The sequence below is a fragment of the Felis catus genome, chromosome E2 (assembly GCF_018350175.1).
Source record: "Felis catus isolate Fca126 chromosome E2, F.catus_Fca126_mat1.0, whole genome shotgun sequence".
NCBI classification, from domain to species: Eukaryota; Metazoa; Chordata; class Mammalia; order Carnivora; family Felidae; genus Felis; species Felis catus.
In genome coordinates this window covers 47,382,659-47,401,948 of record NC_058382.1, presented here as the reverse complement: position 1 = coordinate 47,401,948, position 19,290 = coordinate 47,382,659, and the positions used below count along the sequence as shown (strand labels likewise).

The 19,290-nt window shown below is 44.0% G+C and overlaps 1 protein-coding gene across 8 annotated transcripts; it reads right to left on the bottom strand.

Moving 5' to 3' along the window:
• Positions 1–795: 795 nt before the first annotated feature.
• ZNF821 (zinc finger protein 821) lies at positions 796–19,086 on the bottom strand. Of its 8 annotated transcripts, XM_011290232.3 has the most exons (10): positions 18,801–19,086; positions 18,078–18,140; positions 16,769–16,853; positions 15,020–15,136; positions 9,636–9,756; positions 7,217–7,342; positions 4,413–4,558; positions 3,672–3,776; positions 2,531–2,697; positions 796–1,755 (listed from the first exon to the last, which is right to left on the bottom strand). In XM_011290232.3, the coding sequence occupies exons 6-10, from the start codon at positions 7,296–7,298 to the stop codon at positions 1,101–1,103; spliced, it is 1,155 nt and encodes a 384-aa protein (XP_011288534.1). In that variant the 5' UTR covers positions 7,299–7,342; positions 9,636–9,756; positions 15,020–15,136; positions 16,769–16,853; positions 18,078–18,140; positions 18,801–19,086; the 3' UTR covers positions 796–1,100. The 8 variants fall into 8 exon arrangements, with proteins under 8 accessions (XP_011288534.1, XP_011288531.1, XP_011288530.1 ...); XM_011290229.3 differs by lacking the exon at positions 9,636–9,756 and having other exon boundaries at positions 16,769–16,883; XM_011290228.3 differs by lacking the exon at positions 9,636–9,756.
• Between the last annotated feature and the right edge of the window lie 204 nt (positions 19,087–19,290).

Below are 19,290 nucleotides of genomic sequence, written 5' to 3'. Positions count from 1 at the left end.
CTTTGGCTCAGGTCATGATCTGATTTGTGAGTTCAAGCCCTATGTTGGGCTCTGCTGACAGCTCAGAGCCTGGTGCCTGCTTCAGATTCTTTGTCTCCCTCTCTCTCTGCCCCTCTCCTGCTCATGCTCTTTCTCTCTCTCAAAAATAAATAAACATTAAAAAAATTTTTTTTAAATCTTTTTTAAGTTTGAGAGAGAGAGAGAGATAGAGAGACAGCGTGAGTGGAGGAGAGGCAGAAAGGGAGACCTAGAATCCCAAACAGGCTCTGCACTAGCCTGTGCAGAGCCTGACATTGGGCTCAATCCCTTGAAATGTGAGGTCATGACCTGAGCCAAAACCAAGAGTTGGACGTTTAACCAACTGAGTCACCCAGGTGCCGCTAGGATAGGATTTTTAAAGTTTGACAAATTGAATTCTGCTGGGAAAAGTAGCCAGCCCGTAGCCTAAATAAATACTGCATCTCTTTAGAAAATGCCAGTTATGAGGAAAGGTGTCTACTTCTGAGTTTGGAAAAAGTACGCTAGGTTTAAATGGCCTTTGGGACTATAGAAGATCTTTGTTAGGCTGTTGGGAATGGACTCTCACAAAGTCAGCAATGGTTCTTTCTTGTCATAGGTATGCCTTATCAGCTTGTAAAGGCCCAAACAAGGGATCTCTGGGCCACCTAAATTGAGGAGCGCCCTCCCTTCAGAAGACAATCTGCCAGAAGTCCCTGCCGAAAACTTCCACCTGGGTCTCTCCTACATCACTTCATTTGCTAGAATGAAATGGAGAGAAAAACAGAAAAAGGCCAGTAAAGATAAAATTAATTTATTTGCCCTCACAATTCCGTGGGCCGCACCAGGCCCTGCAGTCCTAGAAGCATGCCCTGCAGCAGTGGGCTGGGGAGTCCAGTTCTCTGGAGTGCCTGCCTACTCCCTTGTCCGGAGCCGTGTTAAGTCGGCTTCTGGCTGATCCCAGCATCCCGCTCCCACATGCAAAGGTACGCAGGTCCACCTGCAGCCAACCCAGGCCTGTCTCTGGCAGTAAGGACAGGGCCCTGTGGGTGGCTACCACACTGATCCCTGGGGACCTGGGTGAGTGAGAGGGCAGGAGGGGTTCAGTGCAGAGAGCTGCTGTTCTGCTCTTCAAAGGCCATCTTGCCCAGGAGCTGGCTGTCCAACTCCACCCCACTCACAGGTAGCTGGAAGAAGTTCATTTCGGCTGCTAAGGCTGCCATGGCAGAAGGGTCCTGGCCAAACTGAGCTCGCAACATCATGTCCATTTTCTCCAGCCTCCTCTTGAGCCGCTTGGCTTCCCGCTCCCGGATGAGCCTGGCCTGCCTCTTCTCTGGGGTTTCATTGGCCCGCTTCAGCCTCATGGCTTCCCGATCCCGCTGCAGCCTGCGTGCCCGCTGCTCATCAGTCTCCTGCATGCGCTGCAGGCGCTTGGCTTCACGGTCCCTCATGCGCCTTACTTCCCGCTCCTCCGGGGTCTCATTGTCCCGCCGGCTTTTCTTGGCCGTGCGCTCTCGTTCCAGCCGCTGCAGCCTTACTTCCAGAGGCTCATTCTGTCGACGTAGGGCCCACTTGCGAACACTGGGGGTCTGTGCTTCCAGGAGCTTACGGTAGGCAGCACAATTGTTGCACACAAGCAGAATTCCAGCAGGGTACACTGGAGGACTGAAGGCAATGTCCTTCCCCTCAGCACTGGAGGGGCCCTCACTATGGGCTGGGGGTAGGGATTCCATATTAAGTACTTCAGGAAGTTTCTCGCTGGAATACAAAAATTTTGGATCGTTAGTGTCTCCTTCTAGTCTAGCTCAGGTATCTAGCTCTGACTTACTCTTGTCCTACCAGACCAGTTGCTCCAAGTTCACAACTAGGAGTCAGTTTGAGTACTTGGGAGACCTCTTCTAGCTCTCCGACTCCCCAACTTCTCTGGGCTAGGGGGTCTATCAAGTTATAAAGCCCACCTGGAGTTGGACACAAAGCCAACGGCCAGGTATCAGCTGGACCCCCACAAATATGCAGTTTTCATTCCAGCTGGCTAGTGGTGTTCCTAAGAGCTAGGCAGGGCAGTCCTCCTGTGGAAGCAGCAGTCCTTGAAGTAGAAGCTGCCTTTAGGGGAGTCCACTGGCTCAGCCCCTCCTGCCTTGGACGACTCTGCATTGTACCCTTGGCAAATGGAACTAGGACACAATTCACATAGTTCCAGTCTTCCTCGGACACAGTGGAGACTGTGTCCTCATATCAGGGGCCTCTTAGCACTTATTCCAGTGAACTTTATTATGAATGTTCTTGGACTTCTCCCCCATCCCTATCTCTTATGAAAATATTATCCTGATAGAGGAAAGAAATGGGAATTCATTTCTCTTTGGGGATATCTAATGGAATGGGCATATTTACTAGCTTCATTACTTTTATCTCCAAGGAGTCAAGGGTCAGTTGGCTTTGCATTACCTATCTCTAGCCTTTGTTTTGATTTGGGAAAGCAGAACCCACGCCCAGTAATTTGTTCCCAGACAAGAGGTTTAGGTGGCCAGCTAACCTGTTAAACGTGGCATGGCTGGTAAAACGGGCTCCACACACAGCACAGTTAGACCTCTGGTCCTCCGAGTGGATTAGGAGGTGACGACCCAAGGACCCTGGGGAACTTAGGGCCCGGCCACAGACAGGACACATATAGCTCTTGGCGCTCACCACTGCTGCAGTGTGCTGCAAAACAGAGCCTTAATCTGTCAACTCATGCAACCTTTAAGATAAGTCATACCCACTTAGAAGCTGCTTTCTAAAAAATGTCCCCTTTCCTTAGTCTCAGAACAAGGGATTTGCAACAATTCTCCCCGTTAAGCACCTGGAAAAGTAAGAGTCTTGTGTTAACAGGCCTTTAGAAGGGCCAGGCCATGCCGATTATTGTTCAGATTTCATTAGCTTGAGTTTTGACTATGTTCTGGAACGTGCAGCTGGCCTGATGAACAACAGGGCTCCAGAGCAAGAGCCCTCTTCAAAATCTGCAAAGAACTCATGCTTGGGATAATTTCTGTCTGCTTGCCTCACACTGTGCAGACACAAATGCACGGTAAGGAGGCAATGAAGGCCAAGTGTAGAAGCTAGCTAGAAAGACTGGTATCCAAAAGAGATTTTGTCCTGCCTTTTCTTCAATCTTTTCAAAACAATCTTCTAAAGAAATGTGTCTGTTTGTTAACCAACTACCTTTATGGTAAAGCTCAGGCTGCCATGTGTGCTGATGCCTTTCTAATATAGATCACAAGGCAAAGGTGCTCTGCGATTGGATCATGGAAAAAAGAGCACAAAAGCTCGTGTTCTTCCGATCCCTTCATTTACACTTTCTCTAGTATAACAGAAACATTTATGTGAACTCATTTTTTTCTTCTTTAAAACAAAGCCCTCATTATTAATGGATCTTAGCTTCGATTTAACTATTTAAATATGCATTAAGTAATTTGGGGAAAAAAATTATACTTAAGTTTTCATAGGGTGTCTGCCTGGGAACCGACAACGGTTTTACCCAACATATCCCACTTAGTCTCTAAAATGTTCTGGGGCCTGGAGTGGACTCTTATTGGAAGCACCAGCCCAAGGTTCCTCTGGGAGCTGGAGGGAAAGGCTAACCAATAAACAAGCTGCTGACGCTCGTGTTCTGGAGCAAGTGGCTCCCCAGCCCATACCTGGTACACATGAGCAATCAGCTGCTCGCGGCTCCCACAGTCTAGCTGGCAGAGGGGACACTGGCAGAGTCCAAGTAAGGGGTCAGAATTCAAGTTCCCCGTGACCTGCAATTCAACAAGTAGGCAATTCATTAAGACTGTTTACCACTCTTTTCCCTGCCCCTATTTCTTTTAATAGGGTATCCTGTTAAAAAGAACACAACCTGGTATCACATGTTATTCTTAGGTTTCCACTATGGACTGAAAGAAAAAGTAATAGGGCAAGGGAATAAAATTTGCTCCTATCTTTATTTTCTCCAAGGCTTCCTGCCATGAGGACATAGGGCTGCCCCAGGGACAGCTTCTCTGTTTTTTCCCCTAAGGTTAACTCTCTCGGATTAGCTTCCTTCCGGCTGTCCTTCTTGCAGGAATCCTCAGGAAACAATTTAGTGAGAAGGTGGCACCTCAGGTAACATTCTGACTTAAATTTGCAAGCATATTCGAGAGTACACTTCAGGAAGTCAGCCGACAGTCTTGCAAAAGTGGATATTCCGTCTGGAAAGAAGTGGGGGAGCTGTACCTCAGTTAGTGACATGTGGGTGGACAGGAAAGCTGGTGTGATGAGAGTTGTGTCTGAGGTTTGGGTAAATGGAGCTGTGGAGGAAGACGGGCTTCACATGAAGGTCCAGGAGACCATCAGGCATCAGGGCTGAGCAGAAGGGTCGGGGGGGTTCCTGGACTCAGGAACCATTTGTCACTTGCCTCATGCTCTACCACTTCACTCCCACCAACAGGCTGCTCCACATTTTCTAACTCTTTTTCCACTTTGACCACCCCTCCATCTTCCTCTGATGTGTGGGAAGAGACTTCATCTTGTGTGGTCTCCTCTTCATCACCCTCACTGTCACCTAGAACACACAAATTGGTCACTAGTTCTGATTTTTGCAAAAATAGGCCTTGAGTTGCTTTCCACCTTAGAGTTTGTAGCTATAATGAAAACATTTTCAGATCTTCCACAACAGAGTTTATATCAATGAATAGTCTATAGAGTTGGATAGTGGATACAAATCATGTTAAGCTGCTAGCTTGTTATTTATAATGCCATTTGCACACTAAAGAGAAAATCTCAGGCAAAACCATTAGACAATGGTTATTGGGCCCTGTATGTTATCATAAAAATAATTCTTCTTACATGATTCCCAAATACCTCATACTTCAAATCATACCTCCTATGCACCTCACACCATGCTCATTCATTCCCACAACACATCACCTCTGACCTACCCACACTTCTCACTGATTTTATTACTTACTTTTCTCCATAACCCCCTGCATGATTTTTTCCATGGTATCACATACACTATTCTATTCTGTGTCCCACTAATCTTTTCTCTCCCAAAAAACCCCAAGGCACACAGAGAAACAAGGAAGTTTTTCCTTTCTCTTAATCAATAAAGGAGATAGTGGTCAATTAGTTAAAAATAATGTCTACTTTATAGGGAAAAGTTTGTTCAGTCCAGTGGAAAAAACAGCACAGCAACCAACCTCAGGCCATTTGTTGTGGTACCTGACTCAGTGGGTTCTTACTCTGCTCGTAACTCAGGATTCCAGGCTAAATAAATCCATTGTTTACATTGGTTCTTTGGATTATCTGATGGATAACTGACTGCATTAAGTGGAAGGAACAGGACATTCTTTAGGATGAAATACAATTTCTTATAACTAAAGTAAGAATTGAGTTTATTTTCATTTAGGGGGTAGGATGTGGCTGTGGGGAGGTCTACTTGTGGCTGAGGGGTCTGCAAAATTCTTGCGGGTTGATTTTTGTTCTCTCATTATAAAATACATAGAAAAGAAAAAGATTTTTTAATAACCATGATAATAATAGGGAGTTTGTTCTGAAAGGGAAAAAAAGTACGAGTACCTTGAAGATCACAAGAGGAAGCCAAGCCTAGGGAAGCTGTCAGACTCCAACCCTATCCCAACCACCCTTAGATTCTGGATTCCTGGGCCTGACTGTGAGCAAGAGAAATACAGGGTAGACTGTCACCTGTGAGACTCAGCTTTCCTAGTTACAGTGCTTCTTGTCTTCTCTCTGCCACCCCTCGTGTAATTTTTAAATCCACCAGTATCTGGCAAAACTGGTTACATTCTTTGTCTTCATAAGAAAATCTAACCAAATCATCTGCTAGTAGTTATGTGGGTCTCTGTTAGATACTCTGCTTGGTTGGTGGACTGGATTTGGGCCCTGGAAAGATCTATATCATATGTATGCCTTATTCCCTAGCCCAAAGCTTTTGTGGGAATTTATCTCAACGATGCAGGATTTGAATAGATTAAATCATACCATATTTTCTCACCAGTTTATCCAGAGTACTTGTAAACTTAGTCTAAGACACTACTGTATCAAACACGCTATGTGACTGATCAAAAATCCAAATATAGAATTCCAAAGATTTAAAAAAAAATAAGTATGCCATCTAGAGGGATGATGCAGCTTTTCCAGAATGGAAACCTATTAAACTTTTATAGACGTTGCCATTCCTATCCTGTTATTCAAACTGGTGGCTCCCATAGGTTTTCTAAAAATCTTTCGTTTTTTCTGTACCTGAGCAATTAGATGCTAAATTTTTTTTTTGCTAAATTATTAATTTGAGTGAAAACTAGTTCCTAGAAGGCCCCTGAATTCTTTCCCTCTTTGTTATTCTTTAATCCCAAATGTAGAGAAAAATTAAAAATGTCACTCTGAATTGACAGTAATAATATCCAATATCAGATGGATGTGATTAGTAAAGTATGGAAATCATCCTAGGAAATTTGTATTTCGACAAATATATCTCAAAATGTATTTGTTCAGGCAGGTCATGGAACAGATGATCCATCAGGCTCAGTTAGTTACCAATCACTGTCTTTGCCATCTCCTTCCAGGGATCTACTTAGGACTTGGTGTAGAAAGACATTGACTTTAGCACTTTATTGCTTTTCTAAAAAAATTAATTTATTCTTTTAAAAGTAGTCTCTATGCCCACTGTGGTGCTCGGACTGAGATCAAGACTCGCATGCCCTGCAGAGTAAGCCACCCAGGTACCCAGACTTTAGCATTTTATATGATGCATAATCTCATTAGTAAGCAAATCCTCTTGTGTGACATTCAAACTGGGTCCTCAAGCAAAAATTTCATTAATGCCACTCTTATATTTTGTTAACTTTAAGTAAATAGATTCTAGGAGACAGGGATTATTTTCATTTCACCTAACCCAGGGACTGCTCCTGTACGAATGATCTCTATACCCCTGTCTATCACAGTCATCACAAACCTATCTGTGTATGGCACTGTATCAAGTACTGCAGTCCATGAGTTAAAAAAAAATATAATGCCAAACCTGTCCTCTCTCTGGATAAGCATATGCTCATACACCTTGGAACACCTTTGGGAACACTGAGGATCCACAAATCTCTTTCTTCATGTCTTCCTCCCAACCCCCATGCACAATCCCCAGAGCACACACACTCTGATAATTCTTCTCCCATTGCCCTGAGTCATTACCAGAAGGTGCAGAACTCACTGCTACTGGAGTCCTGATCTCTTAGTTGTTGGATAGCTTGTCGCTGACTGCCAAGGTCTCCAGGAAAATCAGTTTTCATCATCGCCTGGCGGGCTTGCTCTTCTAGCCCAGCAAATACTTGATCCCCTGGTGGTCACAAGGAAAAACAGTCAGGCCACCAGCTAGACAGCATATCCCAGGCAAGCTGGGTGGAAAGTCAGACCATTCAAAGTTGGGAGACAGGCAGGTACCCTATTGTGGGGTCATCCATCTCTTAGCTTGCTGCCTCCTGGAGTTTCTGGGCATGGCTACTCTTCCTGGGCAGTGAGCCAGATGCTCTAGAAAGCATCACTTGCTTAAATCCTCCCAATCCTGACTCCTTTCAAAAGGTAATCAATTGCTACTTAACAAATTTAACGTCAGAATATCAATTCCACGGATAACCTACCATCAGGATTGGGGAGACAGAGGCAGAAGAGGCAAAGTGGTGGGATAATACAGATAGGGCAACAAATGTGGGCACAATCTCTGAATCTTAGCATACTAACATTATGGCCCTGACTCAGAGTTCATCTCTGACTATAAACAAGTGCTTCAAATAATCCTTCCAAATAACAATCTCTCTAATCTCATCTTTCATCCACTCCCCTTTCGAGAAATACTTTGGAAGTTCTGCCTTGATTTTCTTTGTCTACCAGAATTAGCCACAAGCAAATCAACAACTGGTTGAATAACAGACTAAATGGAGAACAGATAATATATGAACTCATTTTTGCTGAGGAACAAACTTCCTGAAACATACCAACTAATTTGCAAGAAATAATATTTTATCTAGTCTCCCTGGTCAATGAGGTATTTTTTCCTTTTTCTTTTTTCATATGGGATATCCAGAAACCCAGGACCGTCCTTGATTATGCATTCATTTGCAATGAACTCTGCCTAGGATCTTTGTGGTTATTGAAGAGTCAATATTTAAGTGCTCTTTTATTTCCAAGAGGCCAGGCATAAGGAGAAAAGAGAATTGGGTTTCTTGAGGTTTCCATTATCTCAGTCAGAGTGGAAACTACAGTTCCCACTCCCAGCCACCAAGAGAGAATAAAAAGCCCTAGTGAAATGTCTGACAACAGGCCAGGCACTTTCTTACTGAAAAGAAAAAAGGAACATAAACAGGTTCAGGTTCCAAGACAGGATACAATGCGGCAGGAGAAACGGTCAGTTGACCTGTGCTATCAGTCCTTGGACGATGAAAGAACTGATGTAAAGGAGGCTTCATGTGATTCACTTTGGCATTTGTTCAGCAAAAATTCAGTGAGCATCTAGATGCTAAGTGCTAAACACTAATAACTACTATTTGGCATATCCTGGTTCCAGACTCTAAGCTAAGTGCTTTATAGTTGTTGTTGTTGTTGTTGTTTTTAAGTTTATGTATTTATTTTGAGAGAGAGAGAGAGAGAGAAAGAGAATAAGCAGGGGAGGGGCAGAGAGAGAGGGGGACAGAGGATCTGAAGCAGGTTCTTTGCTGAGAGCAGAGAGCCCCATGAGGGGCTCGAACCCATGAACCATGAGATCATGACCTGAGCCGAAGTCGGACACTTAACCGACTGAGCCACCCAGGTGCCCCAGTGCTTTATAGTTTTTATCTTAATTCTCTGCAAAACTCTATGTGGTAGGTATTCCTACACATATTTTACTTAAGAGAAAACTCAAGTCTATAGAACAAAGTATTCAAACCCAGGTGTGTACAATTTTAATATCCATATTTTGAAACTGCTTTTTAGCAGTGATGTAAGCAGTTTAAATTTTTTTTTTTAACGTTTATTTATTTTTGAGACAGAGACAGACAGAGCACGAACAGGGGAGGGTCAGAGAGAGGGAGACACAGAATCTGAAACAGGCTCCAGGCTCTGAGCTGTCAGCACAGAGCCCGACACGGGGCTTGAACTCACGGACCGCGAGATCATAACCTGAGCCGAAGTCGGCCGCTTAAACGACTGAGCCACCCAGGCACCCCTGATGTAAGCAGTTTAGATAGTTCACCAGAGTTGTGCTGCTGAAAACAAACACTTGTCTCTGTGTGAGAAGAATGGCTCTGATCCTAGTGATAACGTTACCTTCGAACCACAAGAAACTGATGCTACACCTCAAAGATCAAAATAATGTTCTTAGGGCCAGTAAATGACAAAGGGACCCATCATTTTGATGGTTCTGATACCCTATGATGAGTTACCATGCTGGGGCCAGAGTAACTAATACTGTGGCTACTCTGATTGCTACTGGGAATGGGAGTAGAGGTGGCAAGGGTTCAAGTGAACTTCTAGCCACAGAGCACTCAAGTAAAAGAAAAATAAGCTGCCTTAAGTCCATTTCCAAAATATCAAGATCATAAACTGGACATAAATTACTGCAAGGAAGAACAAAAAAAAATTCTGTGTTATAGCACCTTCTCATCCTTCTTTGCAGAAGTAAAATATTTTCCTTCATGGTGGTTCCACTGTAACCACAAGACCATGGCCAACTGGATTAGTTACTGAATTCTTCTGGGTAGATGCATGCTTTTGGACCTGGAAACCGTGGGCAGAAATGGCACTGAGGAACACGTCATGTACCAACATATGATTATCAAAGGGTAGACCACTCTCATCAGTGATACTTCTCATCTCTAAAGAAACCTACCCAGAAAAAAACTAGGTTTATAACATATGAAGAATACACTTTTTCCCCCCTTAATAGGTAATTGCATTGCATTAGTAGAAGGGCATGTAAAAGGATAAATACCTCTCAAGATCTACCAGTGATTCAGTTTAGACCCACCAACTTGAGCTGAAAATTTTTGTCTATTGATATTGTCTAAATATTTGGGCCTTCACGGAACAGAGAAGAGTTAATTCCATACAATGTCTTTATCTAGGACTTTTGCTGGCAATCTCACTTAGCATAGTTAGAATACATTAATTGTCATTCCCTGTTGGCAGTTTGGTTCTATTCCTGACTTCTGGAAAAGGCTAAGGTAAACTTTATTCCTTAGGGCCATTCTTATCTTAAACATTGACAGAAAGCAAAATATATAAAAACCATTAAAAAAGCGATTTGGGCATATCATGATCTTCCAGTAGGCCCTATATACCTAAGCTGTAAATCTGACTGCCCAGAATTATCCTTTCATAAAAAGGTAGTGATATCTGCTAAAATTATGTCATAGTAACTCAAATATAATGTGATCCATAGAAATACTGGCACTTGAGAAATGTTATACAACAGCCTGCTTTTTTTTTTATTAAAAAAAATTTTTTAACGTTTATTCATTTTTGAGAGATACAGCATGAGTGGGGGAGGGACAGAGAGAGAGGGAGACACAGAATTGGAAATTTGTCTGCTTTTCTAATGTAGAATTATTATTTCCTTCTATCTTGAAACTATTGGAATAGGTTAAAAAAACACTCAGGTCTCTAGATATTAATGTAGGGCAACCATCTTATTTAACATGGGTATTTATTTGTCTATTAATAGTTAAGAACAAGTAATCTAAGCTCTACAGTAAAAAACAAGGTGCTACCTCTTCTTTTTTTTGGTATGAAATCAAGATACTGTTTGTCTGATTTGGCTAAGGTGTTCCAGACTAGACAAGAACAAGGCCATCCAAGCAAGTCTGTAGAACAGAGGAGAAGCCTGGGATAAAAGTTACTAGAAAGGCAAAGATTTTACAATTCTCTTTCTTGAGTCATTGGTGCAATTAAACACATGCAATTTCTGGCTGACTGAAATTAAAGAAAGCAAAGCAGCTGAAAAATATTCCAACAGAGCAGAAGTCAAATGCAGAAAAAATGAGCTAGTCTTGGGAGTGAGGGGCTTAGGATTCCATTCCAGCTGACAGTCTCTGTGACCCAAGGTGCTACCACATGCCGGGAACATAGCCATCACAAGGATGTTGACAGAATGAATGAGGACAAAACAAGTTGCGTTTTTTGGAAGAGAAGGCACTTTAAAGGCTTTTTTCCCTACTTCTCTGTAAAAGCTGAGAAGCTTTTATTGAAATTCAAAGTTTTTAGTCTTGTATGTACTTTTCAATCTGAAAACAAAAGCTTCTGAAGAAAGAGTTCTCCTTTTCTTAGTGGTTTGCTTGGCATAAACACATCAAATGAGAGTTTACAAGGGACTCTATTTTCAACCTCTCTAGAAAACAGCTGACAGAAACTTGTACTCAGAAGGAGGTGAGATGAGGAAGGAGGTCTAAGAAGGTCTAATACCCCTCAGCAGTTTCTCTGAAACCAATAATTCTGGGCTTTTATTCCAAAAGCTCTGTATCAAACCTATTAATGAACTGAGCAAACTACAAGAGTACGTGTGGATGTTTCTGGGGAAAGGAGAGATCATGATGGTAATTCAGATACAGAGACAGTCCTGAGGAAAGCCAAGTAAATGCCAGTGCATCCTGCCCGCTGGCTTCTCAAGTGGATGTGATAAATGCTGCCAGGCTACAGCAGTGGGATTCTTTCTTTCTTCCTTCCTTCCTTCCTTTTTTACGTTTATTTATTTATTTGGGGTGTAGGGGGCAGAGAGAGAGGGAGAGAGAGAATCCCAAGCAGGGTCCACAAAGTCACCACAGAGTCTGACATGGGGCTTGAACCCACAAACCATGAGATCATGAACTTAACTGAAATCTAGAGTCGAAAGCTTAACGGACTGAGCCACCCAGGCACCCCTACAGCAGTGGGATTCTTAATATACTCTTTTAGGTGGGCTCTGAGTTTCATGACTCAATCTTCTTCCCAGAAGGCAGATGTAATGGAGCTCAGCCATTACTCAAGTGCCGACTGGCTTTAACATTTCAGCAAAGCTTCTGCAGACATTCTTGCCTCCCAGACCTTGAGTCCATTCCACTTATTTTAAATAGATAAGCAGCATTAAATTCAATACATTTGATTGGTTCCATTTCACTGCAAGGGAACAGGAGACTCAAGCGGGCAGAAGACTGAAACTACCTATTCCTACCTGCCACTTTTGTCATGGGCAAGGAGAAAATGCTGTTTTTAAAAAGGCAGGATCCGCTTCGGTCCCCAAACAGTAAATAAGCACAAAGTCCTGAGACACCAGCAAATCTCAGTGTCTTTTCTTCTTTAGTCAAGCTCAGTCTATTACCTGAGAAGCCTTCATGGTTCCCCATCCAAATACATCTCCGAAAACAGTCCCTCCCTGGGGGTCTGCTTTTTAGTTGCAGCTGAACATTTCTGTTCATGGCCCTCATAATGGTCACTTCCTCAGAGCCCGCACAGCCCCACCCATTCCACCACAATATGATATTGACTCGGCTCTGGAAACTGCATTTCTGCAGCTGTGGATGTGTAATACTCTCTTATCTTCTCCATGGTCTGTTTGTCCATCTGTTTTCTGACCCAATACCAACTCACCCTGGGTTCAACTATGGTGGGAGGAGATTCAGCTGATGGATATACGCTACATGGACACGGGCAAAGGCCATACAAGCCTAGCTTCCCTTGGCCTTATCACAATCAGGCCATCATTCCCTGCCACCTACTCTCCTTAAATCTAACCAAGTCTCTTTGGACAGATGGCTTAAAAAAAAAATTTTTTTAATGTTTATTTTTAAGAGAGAGAGAGAGAGAGAGAGAGAGAGAGAGACAGAGCATGAGCGGGGGAAGGGCAGAGAGCGAGGGAGACACAGAATCTGAAGCAGGCTCCAGGCTCTGAGCTGTCAGCACAGAGCCCGACATGGGGCTCAAGCCCACAAACGGTGAGATCATGACCTGAGACAAAGTCGGACGCTCAACTGACTGAGCCACCCAGGTGCCCTGGACAGACGGCTTTTTTAAGTAAACACCCAACTCCTATGACCGCCTTATTTGTGAACCCATCTACTAAGAATACCTTTCCTTCCCTGCCTTCTTGGGGTCACATCTGTGTCTTTTACTGATACTTGTTTTCAGAGAGGAGAAGACAACCCTCCTAAACCTCTGTGTTGGATCAAGAGATGTCTCTCTTGACAATTTCACATTCAGGCCCACTACATTTTATTGTTGTAGCATCAATTTCTAAACCCTTCCTAAACCACTCACTCACCTTTATATTAAGCAGACTTCCACATCCACCTATTCCAGAACATACTCCTAGAAGCATCCAACTTGTTCTCTTCTACAACTTTTCCAGGAGTTAAGTTGAAGAATTAATTGTAAATGAAGGTGTGCCTCCCTAATCTCATTAACTTATAAAATATTCAAGTCCACCTAATTCCTCTGTTCCTACTATTTCTTCTCTCACTCTTGAAATTACCCAATAAGATAAGGTACAGAGTGCCTGGTATGCAGGATATTTTTAATGAACTTTAGTCTTCTTATCTTAACTCTTTGACGAATCTACCCTCTCATATGTAGAAGAGCGTTTTCCTTCAAAATAACCGTTATGTATTATTTCACTGAATTCTCTTCGGATGCTGCTGTACTTTATTTGGTCAGTCCTCAATAATAAAAGGTGCTATGTGACTCTTTTTTAAACATTTGGGGGGCGCCTGGGTGGCTCAGTCGGTTAAGCTTCCGATTTCGGCTCAGGTCATGATCTCGCGGTTCGTGAGTTCAAGCCCCGCATCGGGCTCTGTGCTGATGGCTCAGAGCCTGGAGCCTGTTTCAGATTCTGTGTCTCCCTCTCTCTCTGACCCTCCCCCGTTCATGCTCCGTCTCTCTCTGTCTCAAAAATAAATAAAGGTTAAAAAAAAATTTTTTAAATAAAAATAAATAAATAAATAAACATTTGGGTGAGGATGCTTATCTTCCCAGATCATAGGAAACAGGTCAATTATATAAAATCTGCATAGATAGATATTTAAATGTTAATTTAAAAGGCACTTTGAACATCCTTTATAAGCAGTGCTAGAAGTAAAGAGGAATAGCAAGAAATATAAATGGGACATAGTCTCTGCCCTCTAGAATTTTACAGTCTAATTACTGAAATAAAACATACATACATACAAAACTGCTGAGAAACAATGCAAGGCAATAATGCATACCTAGTTTTCCTGTTACTAGTCTTTCTCTCGTGATCCATCACACAAACTGCTTCGTAGTCCTGACACACTGCATTCTAAATGCCCCTCCCCTTCTCTGCCTGAAAACCCTTAGTAGCTCCTTATAGTCCACAGTATGAAGTATGAACTTGGCCTGAATTAAACACCTCCAAACTCATGTCCTAGAATATCTGGATAAATATAACGTCTGCTTCATACAAAGTCTCCTTATCCCCTGAACATGTGCTTTCCTTCTTTTATCTTTGCTCACATAATTTTCCCTACGTGATTTTACCTCTTCCTTCTTCCTTTTTTAAAAATCCACTTCCTACCTTCTAAGGCCCAGTTTAAGCTCAAAGTCTAGGGCCTTTTCCATGAAGCATTCCCTTGCTACTTCAGTCTATGGAACTCCTTCCTCTTCTGTAGTACACACAGTCTTAGCATCCCTATATGGCACTCAGCATATACTATCTTGTGTTTTTAGATATTATTTTATGTATCTGTGGCTCCACTATAGTCTTATATATCCTTATGCTGTTTTACAGTCCTGGCATCTAGCACAAGGCTTTGCACAGATATCCTATAAATGTCTGTTAATGTGAATACTAAGGATGAATCAAGTGCACTTACTCCTAAGACAGGTTTCTAATACTTCCTCCAGCAACCAGACACACTTTAAACCCATCACGTTCAACCTCTTTAACCCTTTTTTCCTACACAAATTAGTGTAAGCATCTCACCTAAATTGAGATTACTTTTTCATTTCAACCCTCAATGTTCCCAGGTTCCAGAAGACAAAACCCAATACTCACAGTGAACTTTATTTGGATTTGTCTGTTTCCGACGGGACATGTTTTCCTGATCCAAAAGTTCTGCCCTTTCCCAGTTTCACAACTGGATATGTTACTACTTCCTTGCAGGGTGCTGACCTACAATAAAAAACATATTGTTACCACGTGCCATTTTTCCCAGAAATTAGACAAAATTAAAGATAAAAAGACTTTTAAAAAAGTTATTGAGCATATAAAACTCACCAGTTATAAATAATTGAACTAATTAAAGAAAGAAAGAAATGGGGGCACCTGGGTGGCTTAGTTGGTTAAGCATCCAACTTGGGCTCAAGTCATTATCTCACAGTTCGTGAGTTCAAGCCCCGCACTTGGTTGTGTGCTGACAATGCGGAGCCTGCTTGGGATTCTTCCTTTCTCCCTCTCTCTCTATCCCTTCCCCACTCGTGCTTTTTCTCTCACTCAAAATAAATAAATAAACTTAAGGAAAGAAAGAAAGAAAGAAAGAAAGAAAGAAAGAAAGAAAGAAAGAAAGAAAGAAAGAAAGAAATCTGTAGCACAACACAACATCCAGGTCCCAAGAAGTTTAAGAAGGGACCCCTTCAAAGGATTTAGAGAATTCTACTCTAAATCTATCTGTGGAATCCAGAACACTGTTATGTGATCATGATCAAGGTCACCGGATAGAAAAGGAAGCAAAACACTTAGGTAACAGTTTTAGAAGCACTGCAGGCTCAAATGGATAACCCCCATGAATGTAAAAGGAAGCAGATGGAAGCTAAAGAGGGTGGCAGCTCACATGTTACACGCCCACTGGAAGTCAAGCCCTGCAATCTGCACAAATGGGAACCTCCAGATGTTTTTTCAAGAAGTTATCTTGCCTGGAGGTGACAAAGCACCACATCCCTGCGAGACAGGAAACATCTCAAAACTTTTAGGTGTCTATAAATGAAATCAGCACAGGAAATAGAGCCTCTACCTAGCGAGGTAGGCACAGTGCTAGGCACTGTGGATGACAGGGCACTGAATCAAATCAGGCTTCCAATGTTGAAGATGAGCTCTCACCAGAAGAGCCAGATGCTATCCACACTGTTGAGTATTAATTCAACATTCCAGTGTGGAATATCAACCTGGCCCTGCTCACATGCTCTGGAGTGGCAAAGTTAATAACTTTAGTGCCTCTTTTTAATCCAGCCTCTGTGTAGCAAAGAGATCAGTGGGAAGAACAAAGAGAAAAGCTCCCCAAAGGAGACGTGCTGCAGAGACCTGCATCTGCTTCCCTGAAACTGGAGGGAACAGATACATAAGCCTGGAGGTTCCTGGTTAGTTTCTAAGAAAGACTTTCCCAGCAGTAAGTGTTGTTAAAGAGTCTGAAATGGATTAGTAGTGAAAACTGAAATTTTCTATGAAAGGCACAGTTGTATGGAAACCAATTTGACAATAAATTTCATATATTGAAAAAAAATAAAAATAAAAAAAATTAAAAAAAAGGCACAGTGAATAAACAGATTAAAAAAAGAGATTCTCTTCCCTACCAAGGACAAGAATATGGATTTGGTCACCCTCTAAGTTTTCTTTCACTTCCTGCCCTTTCAAATTGTACTTATACTGAATAAGCAAGTAGTTTAATGCCTTAAGAGGCATTCTGAGAGGCTACTGCTAGCTATACTCTGCACTCCAGTTAGTGAAGACTCATCTCCTGTTATGCCAACTAACTCCTCCATGTAGCTAGAAAGGATCTCAGACCTGTAATCAGATCCTGCCTCCCCTTACCAAAAGAAAGAAACCGCAAATGGCAAAGACAGGCCTCCACAGGAAGTGGCAAAGGAAGCAGCTTTCAGGCAGTCTTCTATCATATCTGCATATCAAACACAGTTCTTTTTCAGACCTTTAATTAAAACAACAACAACAAAAAACCAGCTTCAAATGTATACAGTAAAATCAATTTTAACTAGTTAGAGGGCACTTTCTGTGAGCTAATGCTAATGGTATGTATTCTCTGTTCTAAGTTTTGTTTGCATAGATCATTTCTTTCCAATCAAGTAGTTATTAGCATAAGCAGTGAAGGAATATTCACTTTGGGTCTTTTCCTGTGGAATCACAAAAAGGAAAGTTGAATGAAATGCACATTATCATTTTCTCCCAACATTTGTAGAGCTACACCTCTCTATTATATAAGGAAAAATGAAATATTAACTAATCTTTAAATTTTCTCCTAATCAAGATCAGAAATTGAAACTGTGTGATAAAGGTAATGAAGATCCTTCTGAAGGAAGGCCAAATAACTTGAGACATGCTCAATTCAGATCATCTTGGTGAGGCAACAGTTCAATACTGAAGCTACAAGTCAGAAACAGAGATGAGCATCTGCGTATTGAAATAGGCAGTATCCACTGCATCTCACAATCCTCCTAGCGGCCAAATGGGGAACTGACCAGATGGTACCCAATGGGACTTCACACCTGAGGGATTACGGGGGGGGGGGGGGGGGGGGGGGGGGGGAGGATAAGCAAATACCCTCCTCTACCTCAAAAAAAAAAAAGTCAGTGGGTCGTGGACTCAATAAGGAAATAAATAAGAAAAGACCTATATACATACATACATAAATGGCAATATAAGTGCATTCTTGACTACATAGCAAGATTTCAGAGGTTAGACGACCGTTTTATAGGTCATAAAAGGTAATAAAATTCATAGACGCGTTGCCCTAAAGATCATGCATTCAGTTCTTCTTTTAACACTGCCTCAGTTCCCAAGACTGAATCTGAAACTAACACAAAAATGTAAATGGAGAGCCGCCTGAACATCACCACCATCTGGAAGAAAAAACGTAATGGGAAGAAAGTAAACGGTGAGGTTCAGGTTTACAAGGGATTCTACATAAAAAGGAAGGAAGCTTTGCCTTTAGAACGAGGTTAAGAGTCCTTTGGAGGGAGGCCAACATCGTCCCTTAACATTGTCCCTGCTCTCCCACAGGTGTTAGGTTGCAGCTTTCAGGACACACCACAGACTTTAGCATGGGGGAAAAAAACAAAAAGAGCAGGTGAAATCCAAGCTTTATGAAAAGAGGGTGCACTCCCACCTCCAGCTCTGGTGCAGTTCCCACGGAGCAAAGTAAACTCGCCCGAATCCCAGTGATTTGTATCTGCCAAAAAGGAGAGGACGAGAAAGCTGGTCACGTAGCTGCCTCACTGTTCACCCTGTTCCCACTTTCTTTGGTCTGGAGAAGGTGTACAATCAGCCGAGATGGTCCCTCTGGCTTCGATCTTCTGAGCACAGGTAGATACCCAGGAATTACCGACAAAAGCCAGAGGTCTTCCGAGGCGTCTCAGACAAACCCTCAGACGACACAGTCTTCTCAGAAATCTAAATTTAGAAGCCGTTCTGCGAGACCGCGACGCGGGACTGACACCCGGGTCTGCACTCCCACGCCCATCCTCCTCCTCCCCCGGCTCCACCCCAGCCTGTCAGACGCCGGGGCCGCCCCGGTAGTGCCCGGCCCAGCCCGACCTGGGCCCACCGCGGGAGGGCGGCGGCGCGGACGCCCCTCCCGCGCCCGAGACCGCCAGAGGGACTGAAAGAGGAACGGCCCGTGGGGAGCCGGCCGGGTCCGGCCTCGTCTGGGGAACACGGCGCAGGGGGAGCGTCGGAGCCTGGGCTACCCCCGCCCTCCGGCCAGAGCGAGCACCAAGCCCCCTCCCCAGACACAGACAAAAGGACCGACAGCGGGCGAACAAGGGAGAGAGCGGGGAGCCCCTGCATCCTCAGCCTAGCCCCGGAGGAAAGGAGACGGGGGTCTTTTTACCCGGAGCCTCGGCGCACCGCGGCGCGCCGCGTCCCTGGGCCCCGCCTCCGGACAGACGGACCGCCGGACAATGGGCCCCGGGCCGCAGCTCGGGCCGGCTGGGCCGGGGCTCTCCGGGACTGAGCCCCGGCAGGCGGAGGGCGGTTTCGGGCCGAGCCGGTGGCGGGGAGCCGAGGGGCGGCGCTGCAGACGGACAAAGCCAACGGCAGACAGACAGACGGAGGGGGAAAAGATGGCGACGCGGGCGGCGGGAGCGCGCTGCTCGCGCACCCGCAGTGAGTGGGGCGCGTGCACGAGCCTCTCCTCTCTCCCTCCCCCCTTCTCCGGCTTGGTCCCCCTCCCCGCTCCCCAGGCGCGCGCCCGGCGGTGTGGGCGGGGCTTGAGGAGAAGGGGGTCTGGAGAGGCGGGACTAAAGGAGCATCCAATCACAGACTTTGGAAGGGGGCCTCGCCTCCATCCTCGCGCCCCGGAGACCACCCAGCCTCGCCCC

Excerpts from the sequence above, each read along its gene's own strand:
- ZNF821 (XM_011290229.3), bottom strand. The coding sequence starts at position 15,059 with ATGTCCCGTCGGAAACAGACAAATCCAAATAAAGTTCACT. Across the intron at positions 3,777-4,412 it reads GTGAAGTGGTAGAGCATGAG|GTCACGGGGAACTTGAATTC; the intron begins GCAAGTGACAAA and ends GTTGAATTGCAG. Across the intron at positions 1,756-2,530 it reads AGCCATGCCACGTTTAACAG|CGAGAAACTTCCTGAAGTAC; the intron begins GTTAGCTGGCCA and ends TTTGTATTCCAG.